General features: G+C 34.4%; 2 protein-coding genes across 3 annotated transcripts; one reads left to right on the top strand and one right to left on the bottom strand.

The window, feature by feature from the left end:
- The first annotated feature begins 10,576 nt into the window (after positions 1-10,576).
- On the top strand, positions 10,577-12,096 carry LOC120070300. The gene is made up of 3 exons (XM_039022218.1): positions 10,577-10,715; positions 11,311-11,386; positions 11,594-12,096. Exons 1-3 carry the CDS (start codon positions 10,680-10,682, stop codon positions 12,094-12,096), a joined length of 615 nt encoding a protein of 204 aa, XP_038878146.1. The 5' UTR covers positions 10,577-10,679.
- On the bottom strand, positions 11,958-15,444 carry LOC120070299. Of its 2 annotated transcripts, XM_039022216.1 has the most exons (4): positions 15,307-15,444; positions 15,066-15,142; positions 12,996-13,792; positions 11,958-12,096 (listed from the first exon to the last, which is right to left on the bottom strand). In XM_039022216.1, the coding sequence occupies exons 1-3, from the start codon at positions 15,363-15,365 to the stop codon at positions 12,996-12,998; spliced, it is 933 nt and encodes a 310-aa protein (XP_038878144.1). In that variant the 5' UTR covers positions 15,366-15,444; the 3' UTR covers positions 11,958-12,096. The 2 variants fall into 2 exon arrangements, with proteins under 2 accessions (XP_038878144.1, XP_038878145.1); XM_039022217.1 differs by lacking the exon at positions 11,958-12,096 and having other exon boundaries at positions 12,685-13,792.
- Between the last annotated feature and the right edge of the window lie 4,804 nt (positions 15,445-20,248).

Genomic DNA, 20,248 nt, shown 5'->3' with positions numbered 1-20,248 from the left:
AAATGAGTTTGAGATAATTAAACTATCTTTGCTTTGCTTTTATAAGCTAGTTTGAGTTTATATAACATGAGAAATGAAGATTTTTTTTTTATGATTTCTCAGATATGATTTTGGGATTCTGGAAGATTTTATTATTATTATTATTATTATTATTATTATTTTAGTTAGAGTATTTTTGGAAAGAGATCATTCTTTTTGTAATGTTTAAAGTAAGCTATTGAAATGAATGAATTAAAATTGCTAATGAAGGTGGACAGACTTTTATTCTTAACATTTATAAGATAGTGGATAAACTTTTTTCTAATATATCCATTAATGGTAATAAATAATTGGATAAGATAAACTTTTTTCTAATATCCATTAATGGTAATAAATAATTGGATAAGATAAACTTGTAATGAAATTTTGTTTTATCTTTTAAAATTTCAGTGCAACATTAATTGTACGAGGAAAAAAAAAAGAGTATATGATGACGTGTAAGTCAGTTTGATAATGATTTTGATTTTCAACTTTTGAGAACTGTGTTGGTTTACAATCAATTTCTTTTATAATCGTTTGTATTTTTTTTAAAAGAAACATTAAAACTCTTAAATAAATTTGAAAAAAACAAAAGCAAACTAAGTAATGATTTTAAAAATCAGGTCCATGTTTGATAATCATTTGAATCCTTTTTTATAGTTTAATTGAGAGTGTAATTGGATCCTGTTTTGATGATTATTTGATTTTCGATTTTATTCTTTTAAAACTAAATTTAAAAACACTACTTTCACGTATAATTTCTTTATTTTAAATTGAAATTTCACGACAATATTTGAAAATTAAAAAGAAAAACATAGTTTTTATTTTAGAATTTGGCTAAGGACACAAAAATCTACTTAGAAAAGATGAAGATAATGGTAAAAAATTGTTAGAAAACAATTACAATTTTCAAAAATAAGAAATAAAAAACTAAAAATTATGGCCCTTTGATAAATAGTTTGACTTTTGTTTCTGAAGTGAAAATTCTGTTTGTTTTCGTTTTTCATAGTTTTCTAACTACGATCTCTGTTTTTCTAAATAAACTTATGAGTTTTAAGTCAAATTCTAAAGATAAAATATAAATTCTTAAAACTATTTGATTTGGTTTTTTTAGTTTTCAAAAATTGTTTAGATTTTGAGAACTAAAATGTATTATAGAAATCAATAGGTTAAATTAATGTTTATAAATTTAATTTTTTAAAACAAAAATCTAAATAGTTATGAAATGAGACATTTATTTTTAGTATTTGGTTTTAAAAGATTGTGATTGTTTTCTCACATTTGTTGTATCTTTTAATCCAAATGTGTAGATTCGAACTTTCTGTTTAACTAAAAAAAAATAATGTTACTTTTTTAAATGTAAAGAAATTAAATCTCATTTCCAAATACAAATATACAAAATGTGTTCTCATAAAGTGTATTCTAAAAGATAAGATAAAATTGAAATGTATCTTGCATGTGAAATAAATATTATATAAACTTCATGACATTGATTATTTTGAATAAAAAAAATAGTATATTTTAACATTTTATGGTATGCATATTAATTTTAAGCTTAATAATATAGAAATAATTGTAATATAACTTTGAAGTAAGAAAAAATATATATATATATAGTATTTCACAATCTTTATCAATGATTATTTGACACAGAAGCAAAATCTTATAATATTATATCTTAATAATAATTTGAAAAAGAAAAACGAATCACGAACAACGCTCTAAAATATCAATAAATGGAAAAAGCTGCGAAATTCTGTTGATAATGTTACATATTTTTTTTAATTAAAATAAATATTTTTTTGTTAAATATTAAAATAAATATTTGTGATTCACGTTCTCTATTGTTTATTTATTTTTATTTAAAAAAAAAAAAGAAAAGAAAAAAAGAGCGGAGGCGAGGCGAGGCAAGAAGTTGTCTCTCTCAGTCTCGCCATTCGCCTTTGATTAAGAAAACTCATGAAAAGTTGCCTTTGATAACCATTTTTTTTTTTTTTTACTTTTAAAAAATTGATCGGTTAGAAAAAATATAAAATTGAAAATAAAAACACAAACCTAACAGGAACTATATATATCTTAAAGTCATAAAAAGAATATTGAACATTGACAATTATATATATATAATCTTAACTAACACTATTTCATCTAAATTATTTAAAATTATTAAACACACCTGCAATGCAAGTGGTCAAATACTAGTCGTTTTAAAATTCAAAATTTAGTTTTTATGGTTTGATAAAACTTCATAAATAATCTATGTTGGACGAGATTTCCAAAGAAATTTAATTTGTTGAGGTTAACTTTGTATTTGTATTGAGTTAAGTATACTATAGTGAGTACAGTCTCCAATGAATGATTATTTGATGCTTTTTTTCAAAAAGCAAATTTATCGTGAGTGCTATGTGTTACAATCTAACTTTGAGATAGTAGATTGTGACCCCACTTGTATAGACAGTATCGTGGCGACACGTGAGTGTCCACACATCAGACAAAGACAGAGGGCCAAGAGAAGTGTCATGATGCGATCGAGTAGGACGATGCATCATCTAACACACCAACCTAAGTGGGTGGACATGCCATATTGAACATTAAGTGAAAGGACAAGCAACCTTAGCAAGAAGAAGCACAACAGGTGTACCAGGTAGGGTGCCTTCGAAAGAACCATTACCACAAGAAAGACAGTGCTAATGGTTGCAAGCAAAAGAACTGGGGGTCAGGGAGACATGCGTCGATCAAGTGCCTTTGTGCATAAAAAATCTGTATGGGCGGACGTCATGGCTAGTAGAGCCAAGTGATTGGAAAACAACTCGCAAGAATGGGTTGTTGTCCCGTGAGAATGCTCCCTTTGTGGAGCTAGTGTGTCCCTTAAGTCATTCCACATGCCTAAGTGGGGTGGCGTCACAGTTGTTGGGGCCAGTGCGTATTGGAGATGACCAACAGTCTGGCAGTTCAGAGAAAGAGAAGAGAAGCTGCATAGCAAGAGAAGCATCTTCGCAGCGTTACTACATGAGGTGGCTAGGGAGTCGGCTAAAGTGTAGTGTCGGCGAAAGAGGGGGTTGTGTTTTGTTGTCCGACATTGCAAACGTGTAGGTAAGTGCCATGATGAGTGAAATTCCGTGGTAGGCTTATGAGTCTCACCTCGAGGGGTGCATCTTGATGTGTGCTTAGAGAGTATGTGTTATAGTTGTGGTGACGGGCAAGTTGTGTGGGATGAAAAGATATTCCTTGTTAGTGGAGGCGAGAGGATGCCAAAGCTTTTGCCGTGCGTATGTTGTAGAGTTTCGGAGGCCAAGTCCTAGAGTGGGGTGCGAGGAGGCCCGTGGATAGGCTATACGTATTGGCACTTTCCATACTTGGTCTAACACACATTATTTCAGCGAGTTCGTTAGCAAGCCAACCCGAGTTTGGATCATCATCGGGACGATGCCGAGATTAAATGCGGGAGATTGTTGCAATCCACGAGAATGAAAGTGGATTGCTTGCCCAAGTGTGTCATCGAGGACGATGACAATTTAAGTAGGGGAAAGTGTCGCAGTCTAACTTTGAGATAGTAGATTATGACCCCACTTGTGTAGACAGTGTAGTGGCAACACGTGAGTGTCGACACATCAGGAAAAGACAAAGGGCCAAGAGAAGTGCCATGATGCGACCGAGGAGAACGGTTCATCATCCAACGCACCAATATAAATGGGCGAGCATGCCATGTTGAACATTAAGTGAAAGGACAAGCAACCTTGTCATCGGTGGTGTCAATGATAAGCTCCGTAGGGGCCAGTTGGGCCCCCGGGCCATGACCTTGAAAGATGGGGTTCCGTCACGAGTTTGGACAAGCGGCTCTAAAGTTAGATGCATATTGATAAGATATGCAAGTACGTCGAATTTTATGTCAATCGGAGTTCAGACGGGTGCTCTACGTTTGGTGAGTGACAGTTCGCCACATTTCATATGTAAGGGTGGCAAAGAGGAAAATGTTCAAAATGCACTATAAAGGAGAGGCATGGTGTCAACTCTCCACCACCTCTGGGCCCTGTGGCCTAAGTGGGCAACCCCATGGCACATGTGTATGTCATGGTGTGGGTAAATGTTGCAAGACAAGTGTCTTGGACATCTTTCATCGAGAATGGGGTCTCATGGACCATCGGGCGACACGAATGTGCCAGCTTGCACCCTTTCCCATGGGCTAGAAGTTTGATGTAGCAACTAGTATGTCGTTTTGATTCGACAAGGACCGAAAAGGGTCTATGTCTATGTCCGAATCGATGGAAGTCCAGAAAGTCCCGAGTTGGATAGTTGTCCATGGGTTGGTTGACGAGAGTTGAAGATGAAAGAACCTCGCCTAAGGTCCGATGAAGCTTCAAAGAGTCAAACAAAAAGTGGGTTGGGATTGGAGTTTCCCTTAATGCTAATCATGATCGTGTGAGAATCATGGTACCGCCCCAAAGATCGTAAAGTAAAATCCGTCTTGTTCTCTTTTATTTTGAGTTTGAAATTACATTGAAAATAGTTAGGGGATTTTGGAAAAAATATATATATATATATTAAAAAAAGGAGAGAGATAATAATTAATTAAGGAAAAGAGAAGGGGAATTATGGTTTAGTAGGGCAAATGGTTATAAATAAGGAATTAGGGAACCTCGGTTTGCATGCAAGAAAATAAAAAATTCTTTTTTTTCTTTTTCCTTTCTTCTTCCTCCTTCCAGCCCTCACGAAGCTCCCCTTCACCCAACTTTTCCACCGCCGCCTCCTCACGGCTCAGCCCAGCACGCCTCATCTTCGTCCATCGTCCGCCGTTCGACCATAGGTCTCGATCGTTCTAGCCGCACGAAGTTGCGTTTGCTTCTAGCCATGCCACTCGACCGTTGCTTCCAGCCGCGCCGCTTCCTACCAGCCGAGCTTCTTCGATTTTTTTCCGTTTCCATTCTTGCGTCTGCCAGTCACCGACCATTTCTGTTTCGCCAAGAACTTGGTTTTGATGAGATTTAAATTCTTTTTTGGTTTTTAGTTAATGGGTTTTGAATGGCTACCGATTTTTGGTCTGATTTAAGTTTACTCAGGGTGCGTTGTTGCTCAATTCAGGATTTCAAGATATTTTTTCGGTACTGTCCAGCAGCATCAAGGTTCGCTTAGGCGCCTTTTGGTAAGCTGTATTGATTGTTCTGATTTAAATCTCGTTTCCCAGTTGGTTTGGTGAATGTTGGTGTTTATTAGATTTTAGAATTTATTTTTGAAACATTTCAGCTTGGCTTAGGACTGTTTTGGATTCCGTTCTTGGAGCTCAGTGTAGTTCTGGTTATGTCGGCATTCTTTTGGGTGAGTGGTTTGGAGTTTTTTTTTTTTTTTTTTTTTTTGCAGTTTGGGTGAATAGGTTGTGTTTATAAGGTTTAACATTAAATTGGTTTATTCTAGGGCAATTCGAGCGTCCTCGAGTCAAAGAGGGATTTGGTTGATAATTAGAGTTTGGTTGCTAAGCATGTGTAACGTATTGGTTCCTTGGTTGGAATAAACTATTTTGGTATGCATACTGGTCTGATGAGAATTTTGAAAGCTTATGCTTATGCCACTGTATGTCAGTATTGTATGTTGCAAAATTGGATTTGGTGGGTAAATTGTGAACTGTTGGATGGTCTTGGCATGAGGCGTGACCTTATGATCTATGATCTTGTTTGCATGCTTATGTCTGTTTAAGATTCTAGTGACTATTAGTGTTACCATTGGGCTATGCACATCGCATATTGTGAACCTTCGGGCCACACTCTATGCTTATGTACAGTGTCCCTTTTTGGGACCACCACCTATGTCTATGTTAGTGCCCACGGAGGTCATTATTTATGAAAGCATACCTTCGGGTTCGCCCCTTATGCCTATGCCTATGCCTACGCTTATGATGCCCTTGTGCACTTTGGCCCAATGGGAAGACTAACAGATCACTGAGTGGGCCCAGTAGTGGGCTGCTTACTGAGTATATTTATATACTCATCATTTTCTTTTCATGCTTTTCAGGTAGGGGTAACGATAGACTGGCGCATGACAAAAGAGATCCGTGACCTGGCCATTTGGACGTTTTATTACTTCTGCATTTAGGATTTAAGTATTGGAGTCTGGTTTAGAAGTTGGCGTTTTTAGAATTTTCTGAAATATTCATTGATTTTATTTATTGATTATTTACTTGTTATTCATTTTAAATTTAGGTTAAGGGTACCTCGAACGGTAATTTTTTTTTTTTTTTTGTAATGATTTCTCACCTTTGCTTATTGGAGCATTATTTAAATTAAATAAAAAAAATTCTTATTCTTTTATTTTATTATTCTTTGAGAAAATGTATTGTCAAGCCTATGCATAGAGTAGCGTCCTAGAAACATATTAAAATTTTGGGTCATTACACTATGCAACTTGTTTTTAATGTTGATTTGTCTTGAGTGCTTTGTCAATGATTCTTGAAGGTGGATTTATCTTGAGGCCTTTGCAGTTTATTCTTGATGTTGATTAGTCTTGAGAACTTTCAGTTTGTTCTTATGAGTTTGGAGAGTGGTTGCTTTCTGAGTTTTCTCTAGATTTCCGTTGGAGTCTTTAAATTTTTCTCTCGATCGTCTCTCGAGTTTTTGACTTTATGAATCAAAGAGTCTTCTGATCTTTTAGTAGTCTTCTAAGCTTTAGCCTTTCTATCTGAAGGATCTCATATCTAAGAGTTCCATGAGCGTGTTCGGATCACTCTCATCTCACCGTGACCGAAATACATATTATACATTCAATACATACAGTAATGCAAACAAACAATAATTATCGGCATGCTATGAACAAGATAAATAACAAGGAAGAAAGTTCCATACCAGTTGAAGACGTTCTTCACACTTCGGAACTCCAATGCAGCGAAAACCTCCACGTGATCTACCAACACCCAGCGGAAGTGTCGATTGCAGCAGCACGAACAACCGTGAACTCGTGACCGCAACAGGGACGACACCACTACTAAAGAGCCCCGGGTATTCTCGGAGTGAAAACCCAAAGGGTGGTCTTTGTGAATTTGGTAGAGGAAGGAGGAAACACGAATCGTGTAGGCGATAAGCAAGTGGGATGGAGAAAGACGTTATCGCATAGCAAAAATGTTTATTGTCTAGGAGGAGCTACACGATCGTGTAGGATTTACTGAACGATCGTTTAGGAAAAGGTATACAATCGTTTAGAGAAGCTATGCGATCGTGTAGGCGATAGTGTCGATTGTTTAGGCGCAGGTAAACGATCGTCTAGAAGAAGAGCAACTATCGTATAGGCTCTCAATTTTCTTAAGCGATCATTCTCTATTCTCCAGTGCGCACTCTTACGATTTCTCTTCAGGCGATTGATCAAAATGAAAACCATTTTCATTTTAACTCATCGATTACAATAACCGACGTTGCCCACTAACCCACGTCCGAACGTAAATTTTGGATTAATTATCTATAATTAACCAACTAATTAATTAGTAAATATAATCATATTATATTTTTATCCTATAGTTTGATATCACATATCTACTATAGTATTTTCTCCTCCACTTGATATAAATCATATTTATATCTAATTTCCTCCAAAATAATGTATCTTATACGTTTAGCCAATTATATCATATATAATTAACCAGTCCAATTATATCATATATAATCGAACTTTCTTCTTGTCAATTTGAACATTTCAAATTAACCCAAATACTGGTTCTCAACTTTATCCAAGCTTACCCAAGGGACCTAATGGACCTGTGGCTCGAAAACTCTAGCGGTCCGTGAATAGCTGACTAAACTCTTTAGCCATGAGATCCACCATCCGTTAACTTTCAGACATTCCACTAAAGACCAACAGCTGAACTCTTCTTACCACAAGATATATTTCTGTGTCCATCGGATATAACCAATCATGAATACGATGACCCTTCACAGATGCTCGTAATTACAATTGGGCCAAATTACCGTTATGCCCTTGTAGTTACATCTCACTCCTTAAGTACCACTGATTCCTCTAATGAACAATACAACATCGTCCAACTATGTGTGAACACTCTTCGGGCCAGAGAAGGTGTGTGGTGCCATATCGTTCAAGCCCCGACAACTAACCCTTAAAGGAGCTATCTATCTACTTACCCCTGCCTCGGGGAAAGAGTGAATTCCATCTTGTGTAGCTGAGTTCCCAACTCCTAAATCAGACGAATCCCCAAAATGGTAGGTTTGAATCGACGACCTGGTCACTCGTACCCATACAAATCAAAAGGACCGCCCTCAATGGCAGAGTTCCCAACTCACTCAGGATTGAGGTCATGTTCCATATGGTCATCCTAGTGAAGTGAAGTCTCTGTCATGAACGATGTTATAATAAATCGTTAAACACTTCATGGTCAGGTCTTATACAAACTCTTTGTATAAAACGCCCCCGCTCGCATGTCCCCAACACGAATGATTAGGATCAGACAATTTGTGACAAGTCCTAAAACTTGTGACCATTCCACAAAGCGGGCCGCATCCGTAGCGTTACCATGATAAGGTTTCCCTCCTATATCCATATATTACAAACCATTTTGGTTATCACTCAAGATATGATCCACTTGTATATCACCACATACATGCTTGAGTCACATATAGATAACTAGGGATTTTATGTTTATTGGTTTGTGGTAAAGCAAATAAAACAAGTAACTGAGCAAAATATCAGATGCGAAGTAAATATCATATATTAACAACACAATCGTTCGTACAAACTGTTTACAAACTACAGGACACGAGACTTTAGGGCATCAATCCCAACAATATCTTCAAGAGAGAAAAAGTTGATCTTTAGAGCTTGATCAAAACTTTAGAGCTTTGGTCTTTAGAGTTAGCTTGAATCATCAAGACTTCAAATCTTTAGAGTTTCAGAGCTTTATCTTTTAGTTTTTCCAACCTAAAAAACTATTTATAGAGTTTACATGGGTCTTACATGAATTTGGGATTGGTTGTCTTTTAGGCCCAACAATTGAACTTTGGATTGGACTTGGACTTGAGTGAATTTAATTACTCAACTCAATCCAATTTATAATTTCATGTCCGATTGGGCTACTAGCGAAATTAATCGATCGTTGTTTAGGGTTAAGAAGTGTTGAATTTGAAAAATATATCATTGTGATCAAATGACCAGGAAGAAGACATGTGACATAGTTTGCCATTTATTTGTTTTCAAATTTTAATTTAAGGATAATAATTCTTAATGGCCCTAAATTCAATAAAATGGGTTTTCATTGTGATGTTGTGACAACTTAGTAGATTTTAGTATTAGAATGGACGTACCTTTCATAGAGCTATAAGGATGCATTTATAGGAGTGGTTGATCTATATTAGAGTTTAGGAATAACTTTAGGATAACTCTTCATCTCACAAGACCAAGGGCATGCTCTGTTTCGTCTTTGGAAAGGGTTAGCCTCAACCTAGATTGAGGCTGAGTACCTTCCTCAAGCCCATTTGGGTCCTAGGGTGATGCTTTGGGCCGAGGCATACACAAGACATATCTCATTAGTTATTTCATCTTCCTTAGGCCCAAAATGGGTATGTGGGCCCAATTTTTTTTTATTGGTCTTTTTGCTTCTATCTCTATTTTATGTCTATTACACCATCTTTCAGTCCAAAACCACTCATAAACCACCCTAACTTCAATAAATAAACCCACAAAAGAACCAATGTTTTTTAAAGCTTATAATTAAGTTATTAACCCAACTAAAATACAATATTTCAAAATGTAATTATCATATATTGAATTTTAAGTTTGGTTTTCACTTGGTCTCTAATTTTCAAAATTTACACTTTTAAGCTTGATTTTTTTTTTACACTAGATACACACATTCGATCTTTAGTGTTAATATCTATTAGTTAATTTTAAAAAATAAAAAAAACTATAATTAATTAGTTTTCACTAATTTTCCATCACAGTTAACGTCAAATACCAAAGTAAGCATTAGCAAAAACTTAGAGATAAAAGTATAAAGTATTGAAACCTTAGGACCAAATGATTACTAAACTCAAAACAAAGCGTAAATCTATCACATTTTCAAATAAAGAGATCAAATAGAAATCACATTCAAAACTTCGGGATAAATTGTAACATTTTGGAACTAGGAAACCAAATAAAAACTAGATAAAAAACTTAATGACGAAAAATATATTTTTTCTTAACTTAAACGTAAATAGTTTTAGAAATATTCATCCGCTGACATTTCTCGTAAATTTGATCAATATTTCTTGAAATTGAGATTATACATTCAAAACTAGTTTCTATTAAAATTTCACCATTTCATCACTTATTCAAGTTAAAGTATAATCTAATCAAATTAAAACTAAAAAATAAAGAGGGAAATCATCATTTATCATTAATATGGAATTACATCTCAAAAGAGAAATTTATTTAACTTCACTTCTTTGAGTAATTTGGAAAGAAAAAATAAGAAAGAAAAAGAGAGAGAAAAAGCATAAAATGGCGAAGGCAATTATGAATAGTCAGAAAGAGCATATTATTGATGCGGCTACTGAACTCTCACACACACCCTTTTAATGAGGTTGACCATATTCCTCTCTTTCACTCTTTTTAACATAATTCTTCTTCTTCTTCTTCACCTAATACTTTAAACTTCCATTTTTATTTGCAGCACAGAAAGTTAATAGAGGAAGAAAATGTCAAAGAATCAATCACATTTCATGAAGGTCGAGGTTAGTCGTCATTGGCGAGAAGATTGATGTTGCTCCATTTGACAACCATTTTGTTTTTTAATTTTTGAAAATTAATCAATATCAACACTACTACCCAACACCTTTCATGATAAATTATGAAAAAAAAGAAGTTTCTAAAACCTTGATTTTAGAATAAAGGTCGAGGTTAGTTTGTATTATCAAGACGGTTGACAATGCTTCATTTATTTTCGTTCCATTTGAGAACCATTTTGTTTTTTATTTTTATTTTTAAAAATGGAGTGATATCAACGATACTACTTCCACCACCTCTATTTTTCTTGTTTTATTACTTATTTTTAAACAAATTATGAAAAAAAATAGTTTCTAATTTTATTTTATTTTATTTTATTTTTGAGTAAGATGAAGATAAAGGCCAAAAACGAAATGGTTATTGAGACATGTGAATGGATACTTTCTGTTATAATATTTTCTATTTTATTTGAAGAGTGAAGAAAACCTTTTTCATTTGTTAATATTATTGCTTTTTTTTTTTTTTTTTTTTTTTTTTTTTTTTTTTTTTTTTTTTTTTTTTTTTTTTTTTTTTAAATTTGCTTGTCCAAACATTGTTTAACAGACACATGTTCTTAAAGTACACATGAATTGTCAAGGTTGCCTGCAGAAAGTAAGAAAACTTCTCAAAAGGATCGAAGGTAAACAACAATGGCTTCCTTTTTTATTATTTCGTTGTATTTAAGAACTAATCTATAGTTTCTCTTTTCTAGATCGTATATTAAGAAGTATGGACACCTTAGTTTGAATAACATCTCAGAGTTTTTTAGATTGTATCTTCTGTTTTTAACTTAAAAAAAGTTGATAACTTCAAAAAAAATTAATTTCTTCTTATGTGGAATTTTCAGGTGTTTATAAGGTAAACATAAATTCTGAACAACAAAAGGTCACGGTCACAGGCAGTGTGGATTCAACCATTTTGATAAAGAAGCTTCTCAAATTAGGCAAGCATGCTGAACTTTGGTCTTCAACTTCCAAACAAGATGAAGCTGAAGAAGCAAACCTAAGAAAAAACATAGACAACCAAATGAAAGATGCAACAGAACCCTTCTATAGCCTCCAAAATCAGTATATGCTCCCAATATTTGATAGAGTATTCAATAATCGGTCGCTATTTGAACGTTACCTCGATCAAGAAAGTGGCATGTCAAGCAGTTTCCGATATCATCCAGTCACTACAGCTGCAGCACAGAAGGCAAGAGCTTACTGGGAGAATGAAAAGCTAGGAAACCAGATGATATCCGTGGCTCATAATGTAGGTATTCAAGGCGATCAGTTTGACGGTGTTCCAGATGGCGCATATGTTCAAGACTACCGATTTGGCATCTTTCCAGATTTCCCTTATGCTTGACTGATATACATCAGAACGAGAAGCCATTAAAGGCAATGATGAGCAGCTAACAACCAACAGACTAGTGAGACAAACAACATATGAAGAAGTGTGATGAATGAAAGGAGCTTGTTTAGGTCTATTTTCATATGCATATTGTCAGTATTTCATCCACTCAAGTATATTTAGGATTAGTAGAACTAATTTAACTGTTAGACAGATACTTTGCTTTCACTTCAACTTCATACCTTTATCAAATTTCTGCTTTCATCAGTAAGATGTTTGGTATTGAACTTTCATGAGCAGGGGCTCCCAAGAAATGGATTTGGTAGTAAATGTATGGTATATTTAGATACACTCTCAAGGTTCTAGGTTCAAGTACTAGGAAAAAGAAATTAGCAATTTAGAATCATTCTTGTCTATCAGAGCTGGCCTTGGGATGGGCAAAGCATATCCAATATCAGTGGGATGGATTATGAACATAATATAAGGAGTAGGCCCTATACTTGCATACTCCAATTTATAGAAGAAATATATGTGAGCATAGGAACTAAAAACGTGTGTGTATCAAATCAAATCCTCTGTTTTCTACTTTCATAGAGCAAAATAGAACCCAAAATTCAAAACCTATTTGCATTAAAATAGTGCAATCCTGCCACTATTTTCTAAAAGGGCTAGGATCATTCAAGAATTCTGGAGACTAGGCATGCATATCCTCCTATATATGAAATGAGAGAAATGGAGAAAGAGAGTTTACAGAAGCATAGAACATGAATCAATATATTTGTATGATACTCGTGGGATCTGCCCAGAAGAATTCTGATAAACTATATTGTAGCCATAAGATAGATATGAACACTAAGCCAAGAGTCTATAAGTAAATAAAATTCATAAATGGAGGCAAAAAGAAAAATTTATACTCATCGCTTCTGTGCTTTCCTTCGCCGAGACTGTGCTTTCTGCCACTTCTTTTGGGGAACCAGTTTGCTTTTTGGTTTCAACTTCAGTTCAGGCGAGTACTTAAAATTTGGATCTCTCATGCGTGCTTGTATATCCTTGAAAAACTGAATATTCAATTTCTTCTGCCCTTCCTGTCTGAGCTCTGCATATTCAGGTCCTGAGACTATGTTTTCAAAAGCTCCTAACAAGATATCTATATCAGTTATGACCTCCCACACATTGGTATAACGACCATCCGGCCCTTTCTTTAACTTCTTCAATGCATTCTCGACAGCAAGTTTCCTGGCTTGTTTTCCAGGGGATAACTCTTCTGGTTCCTGTTCAGATTTCAAGAGTTCCGAAATTGTTCGGTATTTAGATGTTTCCTCAAATTCGAATAGTCTATCTATGTATTTGTCACTATTTTCATTGGGGTAGGCCTCTGTAGGAATATCATCATCATCGTCACCTTCACTACCAGTCCACAAGGTCTTCTCTTCATCGCTCCCAGACCAAACACTCCATAATTCATCACTGTCATCAGCATCAATCAAGTCAGAGTGTTCTTTTGCCTGCTGCCTTACCTTTCTTATCTCATCTTCGAGATGATTTTTTTTCTCTTCTTTATTGTCTGCCTCAGCATCACTGTCAGTCCATAAAGTAGATTCTTCTTCATTCATCTGCTTTTCCCAGGCTTTCCTAAATTCCTTATCACCAGGCCGGACATTTCCAAAGAGGTCATAATGTTTGCGCTCCCCACGAGAATATGATCTTGATGCTGCAAAAAATATGAATATAGCAGGTGGTCATAAGCAGAAGCAGAAGTCCTTAACTGAAAATTACAAAGGTTTGAAGAGGGTAAAATCAAATACGTTCAAACAATTTAATGCTTAAGAAACAAGTATAATCCTTCTCTGACAAATATTCAATATCTCCTCTCCTTTTCTGCATTTTTGTTGTTTTGCACATCCAAGTCCAAACATGGTGATAATGACATGCCTTTAATCTGAAAGAGTTCTGAATGAGTTCGCCCTCTCAATTTCAGTACTTGACAAGTGTAGTACCAAAGCCAATTTCTAAATGGCATACGACTAAATTGGGGCCAAACTCTCACTTCCCATATCACATGGTTTCAGAGTAGCATATGCAATCAAACATAATATTTCCCATCCCAATATTCCATCGATTTGCGCAAATTATTGCTGGTTTTTAGCACAAGCAGCCACAAGATTTGCTATGACTTTTTAACTGTCGTGATTCATCTAACTATAACTGAGACTTTTGCTTCAGCTCAATATCTACTGACGGAAGCTAACTTTAATACCGGAGATAATTTTAGAGAGATGCTGTCATGTGTTTGGCTGGAGACAAAGAGTATTGATTAATGATGGAGAAGGTTTTGTTACACTAACTGGTTCAGGACAAGGGAGGAACTTTTTGACATGTAGGGTGGAGTTCAATAATTATCCTTTACCTATCATTCTTATTGATTAGAGTCCTAGTTTGAGTTTTTGTCTGAGCATCTCTCGTATTGGGCTTGTCTTTTCTCAATGAAAACTTGATTTCATCCCAGATATATTTTTCTCATCTCAAAAGGCAAAAGCATGGCCAACCAGCATACAGAAAAGAGACAAAGTATTATCGTCAATAAACAAGAAATCTAGTAAGCCATCCCATTTAACACAAAACCAACATTCACTGACAAGCAAAAGACATAAATTCCCAAACAAATAAAGAGCAACAGCAGATATCCATAACAACATGGATAGCCAGCCAAGACTTCAATGATGACCAAGCCAAAACTACTGAAAGCCAGAAATGAAAATTCTGCAAATGCCCAACGATAGCTTCTCTCAGGACTTTTAACAAACAGATGGTGCCCACAACAGATTAGTCTACGACCAAATGGTGCTACCACAACCAATCAACATAATTTCCAAACTTCATAATGAACACCATCACCGTTCACCAATCAACCCCATAACAAAGCCAACAAGTTCAGAAAAGTAATAAATTGCAAGGTGCAAATTTTGAGCCACCAAAACACTTGCCTTGGTAATTTGGACGAAACCCACAATCAACCCATGTTCTTGAACTTCTTGCAGCATCTTCTGGGACGGCTAGCAATCTGAAGAACGCAAAAAGGCAATTGGTTAGATTTTTATTATTTCTTTTTTCTGTAAGAAAGTGTTGGATTCGATATCGAAACAAAAACCCAATATGCAAGTAGAAGTGAGAAACATGAAAAATGAGTTAATCTGATCACAAAGTTTTGGAGAGAAGAGAGCTGGCCTTGAAGAAGATGAGTGAAGAATGTGGAGAAGGCGGGAACGGAGCCTACAAACAATCATTTTCTACATCGAATGTGGATTTTTCTCGACGGCTTTGTGAAACCATTATTATAAATTTACTCTTCTCTTCCTTTTCGTTTCCTTTGAATTTTTAACTTTTGAGATTTTTATTTGAATAAGAATTCACTTTTTTATTTGATTTTTTTTTACATTTGAAATTTGTTACGTCCGTAGTATTAAATTTCCGATATATCGATATTTCTATCAATATTTTCATATTTGTATGTACATGATATTGATATGAGGAGTGAATCAAAATTTACATTATGCTGTAGAAAAATCCACGAAACATAATAATTATCAACAAAATTTTACTAATGTAAATATAATATAAATAATAGATGTGTTAACTTGTTCACAAATGATAAAATGTTTATTTACTAATTTTTTTAATTATTTGTTTTTATATTTTTTTAGAAATATCTGTTCGCACGAGATTTCAAGAGAAATTTATGTCGTGGAACTTGAACTTTGTATTTGTATTAATTTTGTGGAAAGTGAGTACAATCTCTAATACATAGTATTTTGATGTTTTCGAAATAAATTATAATCTTTAAGCTGGTTGATCTTCTTGGACGATCGGCCTTTGGGCTTATTGATCTTCTTGGATGATCGACTTTCTTGAATGATCGATCTTTGGGTTTGTTGATCTTCTTGGATGATTAGTGTTTGCACAAGGCTTCCAAAGAAACTTGTTTTTGAACTTGAGTTGGTGTTGATGTTGATTTGATGTGATATGGTTTGATCTCTAGTACTTATCCTCTGATTCTCTCTCAGTTGGGTGGATGTGCTTGACTTGAAGAAGAAAAGCACCGTACGTTTTTTAAGTAGAAGTCTTGGAAGAGTGCTTGTATTTTCAAAGGACTTTAGTCTTCAGAATGTTGGTATCTCCAAAGGACTTCTGTCTTCAATCGTGGTCAGATTGCTTGCATCTTCAAAGGACTTCGGTCTTTAGAACTTTGATATGTCTTCTGATCTTCCTAACTTTAGTGTCTTCTGATCTTCAGAGCTTTGATATGTCTTTTGGCTTTGACATGTCTTTTGATCTTCAGAGCCTTAGAGCTTCAGATAGAGATTTTGCCTTCAATTCCTTCAACCTCCTCCCAAATGAAGAGATAATATCTCTATAGAAGTTTCTTATGGACCTTACATGGACTTGGGCCTAATTACTTTACTGTGCCAAAATTGGGTTTGGGCTAAGTTGGGCTTCAACCCATTTATTGTTGGACCAAAATACTAGAGTTGAGTTTAATCTTTAATTTGACCCAAAATTTCACTATGAGTTTGAATTGGGTTGGGCTCAAGTGACTTTAATTACTCGGCCCAATTCAACTTATAATTTTTCCAATAGGCTCGGGCTTTCATTGATAATGTGGCAACTCGTGATTCGCCGAAATTTCTCATTCAACAATATCCATTGAAATTGACATTTTATCAATATTTCTATCGAAATTTCTATAACATTAGGACTTTGATATTTTTGTTGACATCGACATTTTAAACCGTGGTTATGTTGTTGTTATTATTATTATTATATAAATACTATATTTAAATTTCAAAATTTATTGTTTACTAGTTGATGCAATTGATATATTTTAATTGAAGTTTCGATTAGGGTAATTTTTTTAAAGGGCAAAACTACTATAAATATTTTTCAAATATAGTAAAATGTTACTATCTATCAGTTATTGATAGTGGTAGATATTGATAGATGTCTATCCGTGTCTATCACAGTCTATCACTAATCCATAGTGACATTTTGTTATATTTGTAAATAAATTGGCTCATTTTCTTATATTTGAAAGAAACCCTTTAGATTATATATATATATAACAAAATTAAATTTAAAATTTTCACGTGGAATTAATAATTTAAAAACATTTTAATAGAATTTATTTAAATTAATTGATTATTTAAAAAAATGGGAGATAATTCTCTGTGAAGATTTTGATCGGTTCAAATTTCCATGGGGAATCCTTGCCCTGATCACATCAAAATTAAATGAAAATTTTTGTGGGGATGGAGATTGAAATGGGAGGGTAAGAATGGGTACGAAGAAGTTATCCCAACCATGCTCCACCTAGTGAACATCTCTACTCATGTGAGATATCACATTGGTTGAAAAATCCTAGATGCCATCGGCCTTAAGCAAGTGACTCTACATTCTTTGGACGATTAGTACTAATTGGAGTGTAGGAACTAGGAAATTCAATAGGAACGAGGTCTCAAAATTTTCGTTTATAGGACACTTCTTAAGAAACCTTTAGAACTTGAGATTGTGCTTTTATCTATCTAAGTTCTTATTAACCATAGACATATAGATTTAATGGCTTATACTCCTAAAGATACTTTATAGAAGGTCGAATAGTGTTGAATCCAATTCACCATGCTAAAGTTTGAGTAAAATTACAATTGCATGAAAGGTAATATTCTCCCATCAAAGGGTATGCACATTTTTAAGTCTAGCTTTATTTTATTATTATCATTTTTAGTTTGTTTATACACAACCAATCATCTCCCAATGATTTTTGCCAATTAAATTGCACTTCCATTCTTAAGACAAGTTTTATTCATACTTAGAGCTTTTTTAACATCGAGTCCTTTTGGTTTGATATCTGGAGTACCTCATGTATTATTCCTACTGACACTATGTGTTTGCATCGAGAACCAAAGATTGTTTACTATTGAGGGGTGTTTAAAAAACCCGACTACCTGAAAAAATAATCAATCCAACCCAAGTCGTGCGGTTTAGGTTGGGTTATTAACTCATTTAGATTGGGTTGGGTTTAAATAAATGAACAGATCATTAGCTTTCTTAGTGTTATATGTAGACGATATCCTACTCATTGGAAATTATATAGGTTTACTGACTGACGTTAAGAACTGGCTAGTGAACCAATTCCAAATGAAAGATTTGGGAAAGGCTTAGTTTGTTCTGGAAGTTCAGATCTTTAAAGATTAAAAGAATAAAATGCTAGCTTCGTCTCAAGCATCGTATATTGACAAAATGCTTGTCAAATATTCGATGCAGAACTCCAAGAGAGGTTTACAACCTTTCAGGCATGGAATGATATTGTCTAAGGAACAGTGTCCTAAGACACCTCAAGAGGTTGAAAAGATGAGATGGATCCCCTATGCGTCGGCTGTTGGAAGCCTAATATATGCGATGTTATGTACTAGACCTGACATTTGCTATGCGGTGGGGATAGTTAGTAGATATCAATCTAATCCATGATTTGATCATTGGACCTCCATTTTAAATATCCTCAAGTATCAACAGAGAACGAGGGATTACATGCTTATGAAGGAACTCATATGAGAGAACCTTGAGCTGAAGCGGATTGACAAAATTCCATAATTTATTGAATACAAAGTTTACAGTAAACAAACAACTAGATATGCATTTACAACTAAATTACCGCATGCTTTACAAGAAAAGGGTTTCAAGAAAACTTCACCTTTGAAGACCTTTTCTTTACGACTCTCCCTTTAACAAAATCCCGAACCACTTGAAGACCTTCTTCAAGATAACCTCGTACCAAAACCAGACACTACCATAATGAAACCTTAGTTTTCTTAGGGTGAGAACCCAGGAATGGTGGGCTTTGATTATTTTGGTTAAAAGGGAAAGTTTAATGTGGAGGAAGAAGATTGAGAACTTTTCACAATAACACAAAAATACACAAAACACTTCTGTAAAATCTCTTTTCTCAATCGTCTAGCAACATTCATAGAAGAAGAAAAAAAATAATTTTTCTTTTATTCTTCTTGCCATAAAGAATAACCACACCCATTAATGTGGGTGGAGAGAAAAGATGGGGAAGGGAGTTGTAACTCCCTTCCTTATTATCAAAATAGTAATAATAATATAAATATAAATATGATAACTACCTTATCATATTATAATATGATAAGTTATATCATATAATATATATATATATATATGTTATATCAAATATAACATATAACCTATAGTTTTAATATTGTATCACATACAATATAAACTATAGTTTCTTTTCTCTTTTAAATGACATTTAATATAAATCATATTTATATTAAATTTAACAACTATGAATCCAATTCATAGAAACTATATTTGAATCTCATTCAAATATTTATTTCCTCCCATTAAGCTATAATGTATCAAATACATTATGACAATTATATCAGTAATAATTAAAACAATTTAATTATATCATATATAACTAAATCCCTCTATTAATTTGAACAATTCAAATTAATCCAAAAACTGATTCTCAAGTAAATCCTATTGAGCTACCAAGGGGACCTTATGGACCTATAACTTGAAGCTCCAACGGTACATGAATAATTAATTAAACTCTTTAATTACATTATTCACCATCCGTTAATACTGAGCACTTCACTAAAGACCCACATCTGCACTCTTGGCACTACAAATATATTTTTGTGCCCATTGGATGTAACCAATCAATAGTACAATGACCTTTCACAAATTGCTCGTAAGTACAGTTAGGCCAAATTACTGTTTTCCCTGTAGTTACACCTAACTCCTTAAGTACCATTGATTCCTCTAATGAACAATAGATCATAGTCCAACTATGATTAAACCCCTCTTGAGTAAGGAGAGGGTGTGGCACCACATTATTCAAGACCCGGAATCAACCCTTAAGGGAGCAATTTATCTATTTACCCTTGCTTCGGGGAAGAAGTGAATTCCATCTTTTGTAGCTATGTTCCCAGCTCCCCAATCAGACGTATCCCCAAAATATAGCCTTGTTGAGTCGGAGATCTAGCCACTCTCACCCATACAAATCAAAGGACCGCCCTTATAGGCAGGAGTTCACAGCTCACTCAGGATTCAGGTCATGTTACCTATGGTCATCCTATTGAAATGTAAGTCT

Source organism: Benincasa hispida, chromosome 1 (assembly GCF_009727055.1).
Source record: "Benincasa hispida cultivar B227 chromosome 1, ASM972705v1, whole genome shotgun sequence".
Taxonomy (NCBI): domain Eukaryota; kingdom Viridiplantae; phylum Streptophyta; class Magnoliopsida; order Cucurbitales; family Cucurbitaceae; genus Benincasa; species Benincasa hispida.
Note: the sequence above shows the minus strand (reverse complement) of the source record. Positions and strands in the feature narration are given on the sequence as shown.

What these genes read in the sequence shown, in the direction of transcription:
- LOC120070300 (XM_039022218.1), top strand. Translation starts at nt 10,680, where the DNA reads ATGTCAAAGAATCAATCACATTTCATGAAGGTCGAG. An exon ending in CACATTTCATGAAGGTCGAG is followed by an intron (nt 10,716 to 11,310) that starts GTTAGTCGTCAT and finishes ATTGTTTAACAG; the next exon opens with ACACATGTTCTTAAAGTACA. An exon ending in ACTTCTCAAAAGGATCGAAG is followed by an intron (nt 11,387 to 11,593) that starts GTAAACAACAAT and finishes TGGAATTTTCAG; the next exon opens with GTGTTTATAAGGTAAACATA.
- LOC120070299 (XM_039022216.1), bottom strand. Translation starts at nt 15,365, where the DNA reads ATGATTGTTTGTAGGCTCCGTTCCCGCCTTCTCCACATTCTTCACTCA. An exon ending in CTTCACTCATCTTCTTCAAG is followed by an intron (nt 15,143 to 15,306) that starts GCCAGCTCTCTT and finishes TGCGTTCTTCAG; the next exon opens with ATTGCTAGCCGTCCCAGAAG. An exon ending in GTTTCGTCCAAATTACCAAG is followed by an intron (nt 13,793 to 15,065) that starts GCAAGTGTTTTG and finishes TATTTTTTGCAG; the next exon opens with CATCAAGATCATATTCTCGT.